Source organism: Crocuta crocuta, unplaced genomic scaffold (assembly GCF_008692635.1).
Source record: "Crocuta crocuta isolate KB4526 unplaced genomic scaffold, BGI_CrCroc_1.0 scaffold6, whole genome shotgun sequence".
Lineage (NCBI taxonomy): Eukaryota > Metazoa > Chordata > Mammalia > Carnivora > Hyaenidae > Crocuta > Crocuta crocuta.
This window is the reverse complement of record NW_027531917.1, coordinates 11,971,982-11,990,907: the sequence shown is the minus strand read 5'-3', so window position 1 is coordinate 11,990,907 and position 18,926 is coordinate 11,971,982. Positions and strand designations below refer to the sequence as shown.

General features: G+C 32.7%; 1 protein-coding gene across 2 annotated transcripts in view; it reads left to right on the top strand.

Moving 5' to 3' along the window:
- The window catches only part of CADM2 (cell adhesion molecule 2), a 325,806-nt gene that overhangs the window by 213,968 nt on the left and 92,912 nt on the right, over positions 1-18,926 (top strand). For both annotated transcript variants that reach the window (XM_077774848.1, XM_077774850.1), the window contains one exon: positions 12,457-12,635. In XM_077774848.1, the coding sequence (XP_077630974.1) occupies positions 12,457-12,635 (179 nt within the window). The remainder of the gene's footprint in view (positions 1-12,456; positions 12,636-18,926) is intronic.

Genomic DNA, 18,926 nt, shown 5'->3' with positions numbered 1-18,926 from the left:
GTAAAGTAACTCTTATATGGAAAATAGGATCCCATCATTGCAGTGTACTCTGGAACTGAATGGTTTTTAGGCATCTGATTCAGATGCTTATACATATATTGTATATGGCAACAAATAGCCCTTTTAATGTACACAGGTTAAGTGTTAGATTCTAAAAAACTTAGACTCATAAGTTCTTGATTAAAAAATAAAAAGTGAAAATGTTCCAAAATCTAGTGTAGCTAAAAGAAGATTTCAGAAGTGGCTAAGTTTTAAATAAGTTGAAAAAATATTTTCTAAGCATGAACGTTTTTATATATATCATGAAGATTTTAAGTTTATTGTGTGTATATGTAAGCTTAAGTGAATGTATGTAACAATTTATTATTGCTTAGGTCATGGAATGGGTGTTTACTCAAGACTTCTTGATCTTTTAATCAGGAATTGATATTTTCTATTTACCAAAGAAAAGAAATGCTAAGTATAGATAAGGCATGGGTAATTGTTTTTGCTTTAGCATAAAGCCCTTGAGAGATTATCTTAAGCATTTGTCACAATCTTGAAATTTTTTTCTTCAGTGCTAAAATCTGGCACTCCTTCAGGATCATAGCAGTCTTACCTTTTCTAGGGATAATCTTTTATTTGTTGTGCCACAAAGGCTGGAATTATACGGTTTACATTATGACTGCATTGTTTCTCAAAACTGTTAAAATAATCATCAATGAACAGTCTTTTTTTTAAAAAGTGGTCTAGGATTTCATAGACACTTTCAAAAAGGCCATTATTTTCAAGTCTTCTAGAGAGCACTTACCTCTTACATACAGGATATTTTCTGTTTCAACTACAAGCTTTTAAACTTGAAGGCAAGAAGAGCCTTAAAAAAAAAAAAAAGCAATCAAGTAGCATATGCTTAGATTAATCAGGTTAGAAGTCCTTTTTTTTATTTGCTACCGAGGTTTCTAGCCTAAAGGATGAATTTAACATTGATGTTATTGTCCCATCTAAATCTAATCTTTAATGTAATGAGACTTCTACTTGACACTGTAGTCGTGTAATAGTTGATTTCAGGAATTTACATGAGTGAGTACATAGATTCAGAATCAGGGTGTCAACCTGCAATTTACTGGTAGAAATAGGCTTGAATTTTCCATTTCAAACTGACTTCATTTATTACTGCATTAAACACCTTTGACCCCATCAGACAGAAGTACTTTTGATGATATTTGAGTTAGGGGTTTCATTGTTGAGTTTTTCAAACAGGAATCACTGAGATTTTCAAACTGCAAATAGAAAGAAAAAAAAAAAAAACAATAGAATCCATTACTCTTCTTAAAAAGAATTGTGCAGGTTAGGGAAATATCATATCAATGCTTAGCAAGGACTAACCTATGAAAATTATGAGGATAAAGCATCTGATTGAAGAGCATGTCCAGAAACCACTAAACACAAAAGGGCATGGAGACCAGTGAGGAAAAAAGGCTAAGAAACCATTCGACAATTTTTTCCTCTCATACAAAACACACAAAGGCGTACTTATTAAATAAGTCAGTACAAATAACTGCAAATGGCTAGAAATACAATGGAAAATCATATATTTAAGAGATAATTTTTAAAAAATTCTTTCATCTGAGTAATTTCTTCAAGCCTCTCCTTCCTTTTTTCTCTTCACTTACTGTACTATTTCAGCCCTAAATATTTGAAATATGAGGGCAGAGTGAACCTGATAAATGATATTAGCTGTATCAAAATATAAATTTTGTAGAAATACATATTTTCAATATTAAAACAGTTTAAAGGCAAAAATGTGTAGGTCTAATCATGTATTCTAAACAATGTTTATAATGATACATGAGGCATATTTTCACAGATCAGAAAAGCAAACTTTGTAAATACACGTATACTCAAAGATATAGAGATAATATTTACTTTGGCTTTAAATTTTTTTAATAATATAAAATTGTTTTTCTCATTGTTCTTCATGCTTATTCTTGCATGATAACTTCAAGAACAGTATTTAAACAAACAAGCCATTTACCCTCTCCTCATTTTTCTTCACCTTGTTTTGATGTTCTGGTAAAGACAAAGAGAATCATGCCTGGGAATTAAACAAATAAGCACAATGGATGGGAAAAAGAAAACAGCAATCCTGATAGCATTTAAGACTGATTAAAGAGAGAAGTAGGTGGTAAAGGGGAATTGAGGTTTAAAGGTAAAGAGTGAATTCATCATTTAGGATTGGAAGTTTTAATGTATACCAAAACAGTGAGCTGAGAAGATGGGAGGTTATGATTTAAATACTTAGATTTTTCAGCTTCATAGTAATGAAGTAATGATGGTGACTAAGTTTAGTGTGTGACCATGGCTGAGGTTAGACTAACAAAATAATTATCAAATATGAGGGGATCAGGAAACTGAGGGGTCAAGGTATTGGATGGGTTATAAATGTAAATGTTTAAGTCAGTGAATCTTTGAAGAGATTCTAGTTCATATGGCATTATTCTCTTTTGACTTCTCTCAGACCTCTTGGACTTCATTTTCTTTCTTTTCTCATCCTGTAAGTAAAAATAATCCACAATATTCAATAATCTATTATTTTGTTTTCCTTGAGTTTGGCTCTAATATCTCTCTAAAATAAATCCAGCTCTGCTCTCAGCCCTGATTTCTAATTTCTCATTTCCTTATTGCTGAATAAAAATATATTTCTTGTTTTTCTCCTAGCACTTGAACTCAGCATGTCCCAAAGTGAAATCATCAACTTTCCCTATCTGCTACATCTCAATTTGTTTTTATCATGATTTATTTTGTTTGTCTATTTATTTATTTATTTGGCTGGTTGTTTGGTAGTATGTTGGTTTTACATTGTTATTTTTCTTATTTAGGACTGAGATTGCTCCTATTACATAGACTGGGCACCATAAAGAGAGTAGCTCCTTTCTCTTCCTTAACACCATACATTTTCTGGTTCCAAAAAATGTGTTTACTTTCCCAAGATCCATTCTATTACCATCTGTTTTCCTTTATTACTCCAACTTTATGTAGGAAGTGGTTTTCACTCTTAAGAACTCTGTATATGGTCTCTTGATTGAACTTCCTTTTTCAGATATTTCACATTGCTATACTTAAAGGAAACTCTGATCAGAAATACTTCTAAAAAGCTGTAGCAAAGTACTTTTATTTTTCATAAAGCATAGATATTTTAGCTTTGCATCCAAAGCCAGGCTTGAGTTATGAGGGAAAAAATATACAGTGTTTTGGGGTTACCTCCCCCAACACATGTTTGTATCCCAANAAATTTTTCTTTTTTTTTTTTTTTTTTTTTTTTTTTTTTGCTTTTGTTCATTGTTCTTTTTATGGCCAGAATGTTCCCTACCACATTTCATCTCTTTCCTATACTAATGACAGCATCAGTCTTTTGGTCTAACACTAAAATAATACCTTTTTTTTTTTTTCATTTTCAGCTTTTGTCTTATAAACTTTGTCTTGGACCAACCTCCTGATGAGCATATTTGATCCTGGTTTTTCATAACAACTTACATCTTGGCTTTTGATTTTATTACTCCCAACTCAGTTATCCTATTGTTACTTTAATTTTGCCCTTTCATAATTTGTTATCTTAGCAAAGCACAATATTACCTATTATTAACCCTATTCTCTTCTCTTGGCACTTGTGATATTTAAATCCATCTTTTTAAAAATATGGCCTCTGGAGGGCAACATCTTATCTTGCATTCTGACTTCTCTTGAGTTGGCATCATTCATTTCTACTACTTAAAATCCTACCACAACTAAAGACACTAATCAAGAGTTTTATCTTTTGTAGCCTAAGTGTCCATCAACAGATGAATGGATCAAGAAGATGTGGTTTATCTATACCATGGAATACTACATGGCAATGAGAAACAATGAAATCTGGCCATGTGTAGCAACATGGATGGACCTTGAGGGTGTTATGCTGAGTGAAATAAGTCAGGCAGAGAAGGACAAATATCATATGTTTGCACGTATAGGAGGATTAGGAGGAACTTGACGGAGGACCAAGGGGGAGAAGAAGGGGGGAAATGGTGGGGGAAAGGGAGAGAAGCAAACCATGAGAGACTCTTGAATGCTGACAAAAACTGAGGACTGATGGATGTGGGGGGAGGGGGGGATGGGCATGGAGGAGGACACTTGTGGGGATGAGCACTGAGTGTTATGTGGAAACTAACTTGACAATAAACTATTTGTAAAAAAAAAAAAAAAAAAGAGTTTTATCTTTTGTAAAGCCTGTTCTAATGTCCCTAATATGGGTATGATGAATCTTTATATGTTTTATAACTCATTTATATCACTCACCATGTCCTTCAAGTTTCACAGTTGATGATGGTTGATGACATATATCTTATATAAACTACCAAAATGTAACATCATAGAAATTTTATTTTTCTCACATCTCTCATAATTTCTGGTTGAAAAACTTGCACATATTTGTTGATAGTTGTTAGATATTAATTATATAAACTTATGAAGTACCTATTCAACAAACAACAAAAATCTCCACTGATCTCTTATCTGTTTTAAGATTATAAGTGTAAGAGTAGAGCATTTTCTGGTAATTAAATTCATTGAGACTCATTGAAAACTACTTTAAATGTTCCTGAAGTTTTGTTTTCCTTTGAGCAGAACTGTGTCTATAAAGACAGATACATAAATGTTTCAATGATTATGTTTCAAAATCAACTTCAACCCTGATAAGTAAAATATTCAAAGTTAAGTTGGATAACATAAAAATTCATTGGTATTTTAAGAATCACTTCCATAAAAAGCATTAAATCCATATTAAGAATGAAAGGAAAGCAAATTTTATCACAATTAAGTTGCACAACAATCTAATCTGAAGAAAAAGTACAGCTTGATGAATTCTCCAAGGTCCTAGATCAATGTTTTTTGATACTTAAGAATATATTTAAAATACATGTAGGATGTTGTTTACAAATTATTTTCAGAAACTTCTCGTTTGATCCTCAGTAACAAGATAATCTTTTTTATATCTTTTTTTTAATGGTTTTTATTTATTTCTGAGAGAGAGAGATAGCATGAGCAGGGGAGGGTCAGGGTGAGAGGGAGATACTGAATCTGAAGCAGGCTCCAGGCTCTGAGCTAGCTGTCAGCACAGAGCCCTACGCAGCCTGATGAGGGGCTGGAACCCACAAACTGTGAGAGCATGACCTGAGCCAAAGTCAGACATTTAACTGACTGAGCCACCCAGGTGCCCCTTTTTTATATCTTTAAACCTGAAGTGGTTAATGTAATAAATAGCTTGAAAAGTAATCCCTTTCATTTTTTTTTTTCCTATGTGGCAGCCACATCATTTGCTTCCAATACAGACCCATTACAAAATTATATTTTGAATTGGTCTCACAGCTTTAAGAAAGGCTACTCCTTGAACTTGCTTTGTATTTATATTTTAAACCTTAAGAAGAGGAGCAAACAATACCAGCTTTTAATTTTTTCCTCTTCTCTTTTTTTCTTCTAACTCACTTGGTTGGCAATGTTTGGGCTGTGGTTTATGGATGCAACCTCCATTCACTCAATGAAGAACTGCCTGGGCTAGATTCCCTCAGAATTCTTCTTCCCAGAACCCCATAAATTTAAGTTTTCCTCCTTGAACTGAATTTTAAACTCACTTGTAAGTTTGCATTTAATTTCTTTCCCTCCATTTGTCTTTCTCTCCGTACATTTTCTAAAAATTTGATAGCATAAGCACAGTTTTATACATAGACTCTTCAGTATAATTTCTTGATTTAAACATTTTTTGCTTCAAGCAGAAAAAGGGATCAAGATGTTTATATAACGTCTACCACCTTCTTTCACTTTAGAGTAAAAATATCACAGAAAATAGAGGAGCATTGTGCTTAAAAAGAATCTTCCTAGTATTAAATCTTCAATCACATCTACCACCTGGGAATTTTTAAGCTGAAATAAAGGCAATAGTCATCTTCATGTGCCATACAATTATAAGTACATAAGTATATAAGGCACCAACTTATTAACTATAATTTCCTGTTTTGTCTTATATGAAGGAAATGTAAGATACATGTATTTGTAAGTTTTTTAACTTTGAGCCAGAACGGGATGTTTACTTGGATACTATTATAGTGACTTATTTTTTCTCTTTCATTGTCGTAAGTTTCATTTCATAAGACTAATTTTAGTGTTAGATCCCAACACGTTCTGTGCTTATGAAGGAAAAGACTCTGCAGAGCTCAAAGGAGGTAGAACCATTTGGAATAAGGAAGATACTGGAGAGTAAATCCATTTCACAGTTTGAAAGAGCTTTTACTCCTGTCTACTTCTACAAGGATACCAGGAGAATTCTTTTTTAGGAGATCTGCATTATGACACTTGCTTTTCCATAACCGAACTGCTTATTCTTTATTCTTCTTCTCAAGCATGATCCTAAAAAGGATGAGAGCTAAGAAGGCAAACCAAGATTCCATTGCCATCAGTACCTAGGGAGTAATGATGCCATATACAGTTGGAAGAATCAAAAGGACTATTCCTATGGTATAACTTTACAGAATAAGTGCCCCAAAGACCAAATAAAAAATTTCATTGGGAAGGGGTAATCAGGTTTGTATCCAGTTCAACATATTAAATAGACTGCTAGCTAGTCCAAAGGAGTTGTGGCAATTCCTTCTCATACTAATTTATTATAAGGAGTTATTCAACATTTCAAGGAATCTATCATTAGATATCTAGAAAACAAAACATTTTTTAAAAATTCTGTTAAGGTAAAACAACTCCACCAAGACCTTAGAAAAAGAGAATTAATGCACCAGCATGTTTGGTTTCTTCTTTCACTTTTGTTTTGTTTTGGTTTTTGTTATCGTCATTGTTTTCTGTTGTTGTGGGAAGAAACTGCTGCAAAATGTCATTAGGCTCATAAAGAAGGAAAAAAAAAACCCCACATCTTTTTAGCCCTATAGATATGGTAGACAGGATCATAAATCAAATGTTATCTCCCACAGAAGATTTTCAAATTCTAATATCAGGACTCTTTAAGGGGAAGCTGAATGGACTCTGTGAATGTTCTCACTATGGAGTTATATAGTGTTATCTCATGCCTGATGCTGTGCCACGGTCCTGTTACTCCTGGTGGCTAGCTCCTACTCCTTTTCAGCCTTATCACATAGAAACTATAGACTGGAACCACTTTTTAAATGATCTCCTTTGGTTGCCTGAACAGCAGGGAAGATTGTTATTCATTTGCAGCAAGAAACTCAATCATTTCTGGGTTCCAATTAGAGAAAGCCTAGGGGCCCTCTTTATTAAGATGAAACACAAATTGTATCAAGACTTGCTAAACCACTTAATATTTTTATGGTGACATTAAGAAGGTTGAACATTTTAAGTACTAATTGGAATATGCGTAGGGTATTTTTAATCGATGTATAAACTCTAACCTCCATTTCATTAGAATTGTGTCTTATGGTACTGGCTTTTTTGCCACCTTGAAGATTTACCATACAGAGTAGGATCAAGAATCCTGCAATGTTCAGTGTCAGCAGTGATTTACACTGCTAAAATCTTCTCGTAACCATTTGTGCTGGCGTGTTTTCATTATTTTATTAAAAAAATATATCTTTTAGGAAAAGGGTTTTTAATATAGACTGACAACCTAAGTGTTTATCTAGAGCTTTGACTTCATTTCTATGTACGCAATGTAAAAATAAATATCTAAACTTAATTATATGATTACAAAGTCATATATTTTAAGATGTAAATTAAATCTTATAAGGAGAAGGACAGAAAAAATTATGACAATTTGGATTTGAGGTGCATAAATTTGATTGTATAGAAATGTATAAATATGTACATATATGTACATATGTACATATATCTATATATACATATATATACATCTATACTATCTATACATATATACACAGATATGTACATATATGTACATATCTATGTATATATGTATATGTGTGTATTCATATATAATTCATATATATATACATATATATATAATTATAGCTGTGTATGTTTAAAACAATCCTGACTTACACATCAGAGAATTATTGCCTCCTAATAAAATACTTCCATTGAGTAGTATTTTAGGGATGAATCTTTTCAAATTCTACTTACCCTTAATAGAACTTATTTTAATGTTGGCTTTATGTAACTTTGTAGAAAAGACATACCCTCTAATATTTCCATTATATGCAGTAAGTCATAGTTTTATTGTGCCAGTTTTGCCTCCTCAAAAGGTATAATATTATCCAGGCTATCAGTTTTGTTTTGTTTTGTTTAAGTTTATTTATTTACTTTGAGAGACAGAGAGAGCTGAAAGAATCCTAAGCAGGCTCCATGTCGTCAGTACAGAGCCCAACATGGGGCTCAATCCTGTCAACTGTGAGATCATGACCTCATGATCATGAGGTTGAAATCCAGAGTAGGTCCCTTAACTGACTGAGCCACCTAGATGCCCCCTGGCAATCAGTTTTAAAATAAGAATTAGGAAACTCAATGATCAACTAACAGATGTTGGATCCATGAAGCAAATTGAGAAATATTAGTGGTTTGGGCTTTATTAAAGATACTATGAGAGTGACTTGTATATAATTAAATGATATAAATAATAGTATTTTTCCAGTATTTTTGGATAACTAGTTTTTTGTTTGTTTTTGTTCCCTAAAACAACTCTTCAAAGTTTCACGGGCACAGCTCTGATTGTCTAGTCTTCTCTTTGTTCTCTCTGCAAGTATTTTTACTACTTAAACTAAATGATTCTTTCATCACATTGCTGATCTTCTTGTTTTGATACTATTGCCTGTATCTTTATTATTGGTCCATAACCTTTACCATTTCTACAGCATTTTGTCAGAAAAATACCTTTGTCTTAGAAAGGGTGGTGTAGTCATAGGCATCACTTATTAAGACGTATTATATTCATAACGAAAAGGAATAAATGTTTTCACCAAAATAAATAATTAAAGCTGTTTCAAAAATAATTTCTGATGATGTGATAAAATCATGTTTAAATAAAACATTTGTCATATAAGAACTAGGAAAATATGCATCATGTTAGAAAGCAAGAGGTAGTGGACAAAGCATTGACTACAGAATCAGACCAGGGTTTGGATACATCTCTGATGCATATTGTTACATGCATTAAATTTTTAGAAAATTGTATCAAAATGTTCTTGTGAGAAGTATAGAACAGATTGATAACATATCTAGGATAGCTCCCATTATCAGTACATGGTGATAGGTATTATTAAGTAGTCCTATAACTAATAATTATATATGTATGTAAAATATTTGAAGATGAAGTCCATGTTTCATTTATCCTTTGTTCTCTAAAAGCAGGTTTTGAGATGGTAATTCTTTAAATAATTTAATCAAAAGAGATCAGTTTCTATAAGTTCCTAAAACTTTTTTTAGATTCTACATATAAGTGTGATCATACAGTATTTGTCTCTCTTTGTCTTACTTAGCCTAATGCCATAAAGATCCATCCATTTTGTCTCAAAAAAGTAGGGTTTCCTTTTTTTTTTTAATGGCTGAATAATATTCTATTATATTTTGAATATGTTTTCTTTATCCACTCACCCATTCATGGAAACATAAGTTATTCAATGTCTTGGCTATTGTAAAAAGTGATGCAATGAACATAGTGTGCAGCAATCTTTTTGAGATAGTGATTTTTGTTTCCTTTAGATATTTACTCAAAAGCAGAATTTCTGGATCAACTGGTAGCTCTATTTTTAATATTTTGAGGGGCTTTGATGCTGTTTTCCACACTGGCTGCACCAATTTATGTTCCCACCAATAGTGTGCAAGCATTCTCTTTTCTCCACATCCTCCCTAGCACTTGTTACTTCTAGACTTTTTCATAACTAGACATTCTAACAGGTATGAGGTGATAAAACATTATGATTTTGATTTGCGTTTATCCAATGATTAATGATGTTGAACATATCTTCACGTAATTGTTGGCCATTTGTATGTCTTCTTTGAAAGAATGTTTATTCAATTCTACTGCCAATTTTTTAATTAGGCCATTTTTTTGCACAAATTCCTTAAGTATTTTGGATACTTAGTTCTTTAGCATATAAAGCATTTGCAAATATTTTATCCCATTCTTTAGATTACCTTTTTATCTCCTTAATGGTTTCCATTCTGTGCAGAAAGTTTTTTATTTTTTAAGAGTTTTTATTTAAATTCCAGTTAGTTAACATACAGTGTTATATTAGTTTCAAGTGTACATTATAGTGAGCCAACGCTTCCATACAACACCTAGTGCTCATCACAGCAAGTACACTCCTTAATCCCCATCATCTAATTTACCCATCCCCTCTTGTAACCATCAATTTGTCCTCTATCATTGAAAGTCTGTCTCTTGATTTGGCTCTTTCTTTCTTCCGCTTATTCATTTTTCTTTCTTAAATTCCACATATGAATGAAATCATATGGTATTTGTCTTTCTCTGACTTATTTCACTTAGCATAATACTTTCTAGATCCATCCATGTTACAAATGGAAAAATTTCATCCTTTTTGATGGCTGAGTAATATTCTATTGTATATATATATATCACATCTCCTTTATCCATTCATCAGTTGGTGGACATTTGGGCCGTTTCCGTAATTTGGCTATTGCAGATAATGCAACAATAAACATCAGAGGTACATGTGCAGAAGTATTTAGTTTGACATATTCCCATTTGTTTATTTTTGCTTTTGTTGCATTTGCTCTTGGTGTCATCCAAAAGATCATTGTCGATACCAATATCAATATTTTCCCCTATTTTTTTGTCTAGCAGTTTTAGAGTTTCAGGATGTAAATTCCAACTTTAACCCATTTTGAGTGGATTTTTGTATAAGGTAGACATTCAGGATCTAGTTTGAAACTTTTGCATGTGACTGTCCTGTTTTTCCAGCATCATTTATTGAAGAGATTGTTATTTATTCATAGCATATTCTTGCCACCTTTTTCAAAAATTAATTGGCCACATATGTGTGAGTTTATTTCTGGGCCCCCTACTTTGTTCCATTGATCTGTATGTCTGCATTTATGCCAGTATCATACTCTTTTAATTACTTTAGCTTTGTAATATAGTTTGAAATTAGGAAGTTTGATGCCTCCAACATTTTTCTTCTTTTTCAAGATTGGGTTTTTGTGGTTCCACAAAATTTTAGGATTGTTTTATTTCTGTTAAAAATGCCATTGGAATTTTGATAGGAATTGCTTTGAATCTGTAGATCACTTTAGTAGTATGGACATTTAATATTAATTGTTCTAATCAATGAACATGAGTTATCTTTCCATATGTATATGTTCTCTTTCATTTATTTCATCAGTGTCTTACAGGTTTTAGTGTATAGATTTTTTACCTCAGATTTTTCCTAAATATTTCATTCTTTTTGATGCAATTTAAATGAGACTGTTTTCTTAACTTCTTTCTAATAGTTCATTGTTAACATATAGAAATATAATTGATTTTATACATTCATTATGTATCCTGTAACTTTACCAAATTCATTTATTAATTTTAACAGTTATGGGTGAAGTCTTTAGAGTTTTCTTAATATCATGACAACAACAAATGGAGGCAATTTTACTTCTTCCTGTTTGGGTGCCTTTAATTTTTTCCCTACTTAATTTCTTTGGCTAGGACTTCCAATTCAATGTTAAATAAAAGTGGATAGAGACGGGATAGGGTAGTGTGCAAAGGTAGTCAATGGTACAAACTCCCAGTTATAAGATAAATAAGTTCTGGGGATATAATATACATCATGAAAGCTATAATGAACACTATTGTATTTTCTATTTGAATGTTGCTAGAGAGTATCTATTGAAAGTTCTCATCACAAGAAAAAAGATAACTATGTGAGGTGATGGATGTTAACTAAGGCTACGTGGTAATTATTTGGGATTATATACATCATATCATTCTTTTGTACACTTTAATACATCATTAGATATCAATGCATCTCAATAAAACTAGGAGAGTAAGAGCGACAACTTCAAGGAAAAAACCTGTTGGGGATTGAGAAGGCAGGGAACATAATGGGGAGAAGCTTCAGGTGGTCTTAGGCAAAGCTCTGTCATAGTGGTACCCCCAGGTGCAAAGGTATAATTCCAAGTACTTCTAGAAATGGCTACTCCAGTAGCCAAAGTACAGTCCTCCAGAAATTAGTAGATATGAGCCATTAGCATCAGTATCAGGACCACAGGGTGCTATAATGACTCTACAAATTTATTCCTTAACACATGTCTGCTTAGCTAAGCAGAATAGAATTAAATTATATTTGCCGTATCTCCAGATCTTCTCTGAGAGCATGGCCATTGTTTGGTACCTTATAGAAGTTAGCATATGGATATGCACAGAATTATTGTTAAATATTTAAAAATTGCTTGATTTATTTAAGTTATACAATATGAAAATTTCTCATTTTTCCTATTTATATGCATATTTACATCCAATAGGCCAGAACCTGTTTTGTGGACAAAGGATGGTGGAGAATTGCCAGACCCTGACCGAATGGTTGTGAGTGGTAGGGAGCTAAACATTCTTTTCCTGAACAAAACGGATAATGGTACATATCGATGTGAAGCCACAAACACCATTGGCCAAAGCAGCGCAGAGTATGTTCTCATTGTACACGGTGAGTACTTTTTTGACATCATTACATGTGAAAAAAAAATAAATTACTTGAAAGATTTTAAATTTATCATAATCTTTAGAATAATAATAAACCAAACTTTAAATAGGCTTTGTTGTTCTTTCAGGATTTTTCCTAAAAGATTCACAATTAATGTGTTCCAAGTCAACTAATAAAATAAAATTACAATATATGATAAAAAATTATTTTTATAAAAGGTTTTCTTTATTACAAATATATAAGTTTTGGTGGCAATGAGTAAATAATAATGGTTTTCTTTAAATTTTATAAATGCTTTTAGTTATAAATCATAGTCATGAAAGCTACATTTACCTTAATTTTGGTTGTATTATCATAAAAACATATACTCTGTTATCATGAAAACTAGTTTCACAAAGAATTATAGCATGTTACTGAGATGTAGCAAAGATGGGTGTGCAGTACTAACTGCACTAATTTCTTATGAACGATGATTTGAAATACCCACAGATATTTTTTCTTCATGGCACTTCTCTCACAATTTAAGTAAATGTAACAAAATGCAGGAAAGAAGTACCAGTACCCAAGATTAAGAGAATATCTGTTTTTCCAAACCTCCATAAGCCACAATTGTTGTGTATGAGATAGTTTTATTTAACATGTTGCTGGATACCGATGAACTTTTATGAAATTGATAAATAATGCAATAGACAAATTTAGTCAAGTTTCTTTATTGCAGTACTTCTCAGAGTTTATTAAATATGCCATGGTACATTGTGAATTTCCAAGAGAAAGAAGCTTTAAATAATGGAAGGATATAAGATATATTTCACAATGAACCTTTTCTAAGACTAGTATTGTGTTTTATACAATATTAAAGTATTCCAAATGAGTGTTGTATAAAACATGATGTTGTAATAAATCCATTGTATCTTAAAAATCACGGAGAAAAGGATGTTTATTTTATATTTTCCCATGCATCTAATCATAAAATATTATAAGAAGTATGAATTAGTTCTCTGCCTTTCCTTTTTTAAAAATTTTTTTAATGTTTTACTTATTTCTAAGAGAGAGAGAGACAGCGTGAGCAGGGGAGGGTCAGAGAGAGAGGGAGACACAGAATCTGAAACAGGCTCCAGGCTCTGAGCTGGCTGTCAGCCCAGAGCCCGATGCAGGGCCCAAACCCATGAACCGTAAGATCATGACCTGAGCCGAAGTCAGACACTTAACTGACTGAGCCACCCAGGCACTCCAGTTCTCTGCCTTTCCAAAAAAGAAAATTGGGGGTAAAGTCTTATTCTTTGTGAAGGGATTGCATTTTTGGGAAAAAATTAATCTAGGTTGTATCCTCCCCCTAGAGATTTATTTTGTTATGATGCTGGCCAAAATTTGAGAAAAAGAATATATTAAATCAGTATACAAATTTAATATTTTGAAATTAGCTAGTATAGGCAGTCTCTCAATTCTTAATACCACTTTGTTATTGAAAGCTAAATAAGTAAATTGACTACAGTAAATAGACTGTCCACATATAAACTTCTTAAAGATAGCGCTGAGAGATTGATTTCTACCATCTTGTGAGTTGTACAGATTACAACTTTGGGGAAAGATCAACCTAATCAAATTAGATTTATAAACCGGAATTAAATGTGGTAACCCCCTGCAGACACACCCTGACAGGCTTACTGCCACAGTGTCACAACCACTGGGTGTGTCAAGAAGATAAGTAAGATCCCTGGAGCCAGACCCAGGAGTAGCTTTCAGTTCATGCTTACCTATATGTTTAGATCATGCAGTCACGGACGTGTAGTCTGATTCACTCTTAACTTTCTATGAGCTTCTCACTAACAGTTTTTGGGAACCTGGAGGCATGTTGTATAGCATGTCACATTGTGTTGAAAGCAATGTGACATAAAAAATATAAAGAATTAGAAGACAAGTGACAGACAAAATAATATGGTTAGATGAAAAGTATGTCATTCTTTTTTTCCTTTCTTTTCTTTTTTTTTTTTTTTTAAGTAATTCAAGTGGAGCAAATGCATATGTTTTCCCAGTGTTTGCAAGCTAGCCAACAACACGATTTCCTAAATAGCCAAGCTACCTTTAGGTATTTGGCAGTTGACATATTTCTAATAAATACTTCTCTAACCACTTTGTAAAAAGTCATTTCTGGCTTTGCTTTTTGAACTACAATTCATCAAAAGCACCCCATAGATTAATGTTATTCATGCTGCTAGATAAATGCTGTGAAGTTCAACAGTAGTTTACCTAGGATTATTGACACGCGTAATGAGAGGCTCGATGAAACAGTGAAGCCATACTACACTGTGTTTAAAAAGAGCTCCAATTGGGTTCATTACAAAATAAAGGTTTTTTTTCCCCTTTGCACACATGGTATAATGTTTCATTAGTCACTGGTTGTATAAATATAAAAAGTTACTCTCTTCTGTTAACGGTTTGGCTGTTTCAAAACCCTACTAAATGATGAAATTTGAGTGGCATTTCGATCTATAATGAATGCTGTATGCATTTCGGAATGGAGTGATAAGTGATCATTTGTGAGAACTTTACCCTTTTATCTTTTACACCGAGGTTGATTTTACATTAGCTGTGATAATTTAATATAGCTGTAGCACAGAAACGCCTTTCATGAACTGAGACTGTGTCTTTGACTCCACCACAGTTGCCTTGGTTCTATTGATTCTTAACTTGATGGAGGTCTGAGCACTTTCCTATGAAATCATCTGCTATCTAGATGCCATCCTAATGGTTAGATTTTATTCTTTGGATGTCAATGGAAGTACATTATTTAAATGTTATCACATTTAGTTGTTAACAACCTTGACATTCTGTGTTATGGTCACTGGAAGGCTTTTCTCCCCCTCTCCTAATTACACCTTTACAAATTTCAGCTTTAGAACTACAGATGGTAATTTGAAACTGCCAGTCTAAAATTCACCCTCAGTGAAAGGTCTAACAAAATTTAGCATACAAATACTTGCAGGATAAAAATTATACTTGTGAAATGTTTGTATTGTGCTGGTTCCATTGGGAAAGAAAGTATTTTTCATTAACAAGCTCAGCAATGGAAAAATTTATCTGCTAAATTGGTAGCCTTAGTTATTTTATTAATTCATGTAAACAGAATAGGGGTCTTTTTGCTTGTTTTTTTCATCTGTATAAAAATATTGAAGTCATTCTCATGTTTTAATTAGTATCATGCTATTTATTTATTTAGAAGGGCTGATTATTTCCATGTTAATGGAAAAATCCTGTTGCATTGCTGTTTTCACTATTTGGAGAACTTAGATCAAGAGAAAAATTCATTCACCAAATAAATCTTTAGCATTTATCTACTGAATACAAAAGCACTATAGTAGCAAAGGCGAACAAAACTCAAGAAGTTTAAAATTGAGCATGGAAGATAAGTTAAGCATTCAAGTAGTTATAATACCAAAATAAAAGAACTGGAGAAGCATGGACTTACAATGATGTAGCTGTTCAGAGTCTTTGAAAGTGTGGTCCAAGTATCTGGACGAAAAAAAAAATGTAACACAGCAATTCTGAATTATTAAAAGACAAATGCTATACATCATAAATTGAAGTACCCAACACAGTGCCAGGTGCATAATAATCAAACTATTATTATTCTGTTACTAGTAGCTGTATGATACCAAAGGAAATCTCAATCTAATGCTCTAGTAAAAAACTACTCAAGAGTTGCAGACAATTTAGTGCCCACAGTCTTTCCTGAATGATACCCAGAGTATGAATTAGGTTATCTCTATCGAAGAACAAGGTAATTGTAAACTCTTGCTAACTAAGCAGTAGAGAATATCTTGAAGAGAGTGCAGGAGAAAAGTTATAATTACTCATGTTTCTCTAATGCAATGTCAAGTTCAGATGATTTAGATACAATATCTTCTCCCCAAGAAAAGACCTCCCAGATACACATCTTCCAAGTAGAGAGAGTATAGAAAATACTATTTTATCACACAAGCAATGGCTGCAAAGAACTACAGATGAGCTTGGGCTAATCTTATTTTGTGGAGGGAGGCAACTCAAGTCCTTATGTTTACTTGTCATCAACTGATGTGAAATATATATTCTTTTGAAAGTGTCAGAAACATAGAGCACCCAGGAAAATTTGAGAATGAATATGGAAAGTGAGAAACACAAATTAGTACATTTCCTTTCAAATCTTTAACTTTGTTCTCAATGCCCAGTATATTTCACTTCCCATCACATTCATGCTAGAGAAATTTGTAATTCTCCTCAAAGTACAAATGGAAGAGAAAAGGTGTTGGAACTCTTTAGTATCATTTTCATCCTCAGAACCCTCCCCAGGATTTGGAAAGAAATACAGCAACAAAGTAGAAAAAAATAAGTAGCTTATTTTTTCTTCTACTGGTAGTGGCACTAACTATGGCAGGTCTAGGCTGTAGGAGAGAGTAACAGGGAGTCAGATTGAAGTTTCAGTGGAGAACCCAACTCAGTGTTGTCTCAGACAGTCGCAACAGAGTTGAACACTATTCTAGAAAGGTTACATAGTTCCCGTCTCTCTTCAAACATATTCTTCCTATTACCATAAGAATGCTTACATGAGATTTAAAATTATTTTGCTACTGCTCTAATATTCCTTTACTTCATTATTGTTCTACTTTTGTGGATAAGCTTTTGAAACAATTCATTACTTCTTCATTATCTTAACTTACTATTCTTGTTGTGAATGAAATTATCCACTACAGACCCTGCCACATTTTTACTTTTATGTGTAGATATTTTGCTTTTCTAGCAAATTTTAGCTTTATGACCACATAAAAACAAGTAAAATCCTCCATAACTAGTATAATTATGGTAGAAAGTAAAAAATAATAAAAAGTTTCTTTATATTTCTGTAATGTCAATCAGTTTACTGACAGTCACTGACTTGATATCTCTAAAATTTCACTTGACAGTTATGGTTTGTTTTATTTATTTGATCATGTATCTGTTGAAATGAATACTGATAAAAGATATGGTATTGCTTTTTTTTATGTTTCCAGGGTAATTTACCACAGAGATCACACACACACACACACACACACACACACACACACACACACTATAGGATCCATCACATTTTATTGTTAGTTAATAAGAACCATCATAAAAAGAGTGTTTCAGATTTTTAATAGTAAGAGAGAATATTACTGCTAGAAATATATGTGTGTTTCAGTCTAGAGAAAGGTATCAAGCTATTAAATATGCCTTTTCAGCTTTTAAAAATCAATATAACTACTATTTTCATTTCACTCTGCTTTTATTGTAAATAATAAATATCAGAAATACTCAGAGAGAGTTATACACACAGATATTGCAGACTTCTGCATCAAGCCAAGTATCTAGCTTTGTTGCACATTTTGGACATATATCTTTTTCAGAGATTATACGTTAAGTATAGGCTCACTTTCAGTCTTCAGTGCTGAAACTTTCCCTTTCCCTTGATTTGTTTACCATGGGAGAGGGGCAAATTGAGTCATGGAGGATAGGCTTTCTTTCACTTTAGCAAAAATCTCCAAGTCGTCTATCATCACCTTCAAAGTTTCACTAGGGTGTAAAACAAAAGTTCAGTTGCTTTAGGGTTATTAGTACCTGATCCTAAACTTAACAAAATAATTAATACATGTATAGGTGGATGAGGTAATAATTATAAAATAAATTAGGGATATCATAAACCAATACCTTAAACTTGTTTTTAAACATCTCTTACCATAAGAACTAACAAATATCATTATTTTATATATATATATATATACACATTTCTAGTCATGAAATATATGTTACACATATCCATGTCATGATTGTCAATGATTTGAAAGCTCTTGAGAACTCTCAACACATTAAAATGAAAATGTACCTCTGTGACTCATAGTAAATGTGTAGCTAGACTAAAAAGTTGGCAGTAACATGTACGTTTACCAGTACATTTATCTAGCAATGAAACATTTGGAAACATTGAGAGCCTACATGACTTTTTTCCCCCTTAGTTGTAGTGTTAGGTGAGGTGTAACAGATCACTATAGAACTAACAGAGTGAATATTTGAGTTCATATGGGTGGGTGGGCAGGGAGAAAGAGAAGCTTGGATTATAGACAGATGCGCAGACTAGTAAACATTAAAAAGGGATTCAGCTAAAATCTGTTCCCTCACACAGAAACAGACGTACCAGTTGGTAAATTAATTCTGTAGAGTCATAATGAGCATTTTTCCTTTGGAGAAGCTTTCTTTAGAAGCGTAGATGGGAAAATACACAGGGTGGGAAGAAAAGGAGAG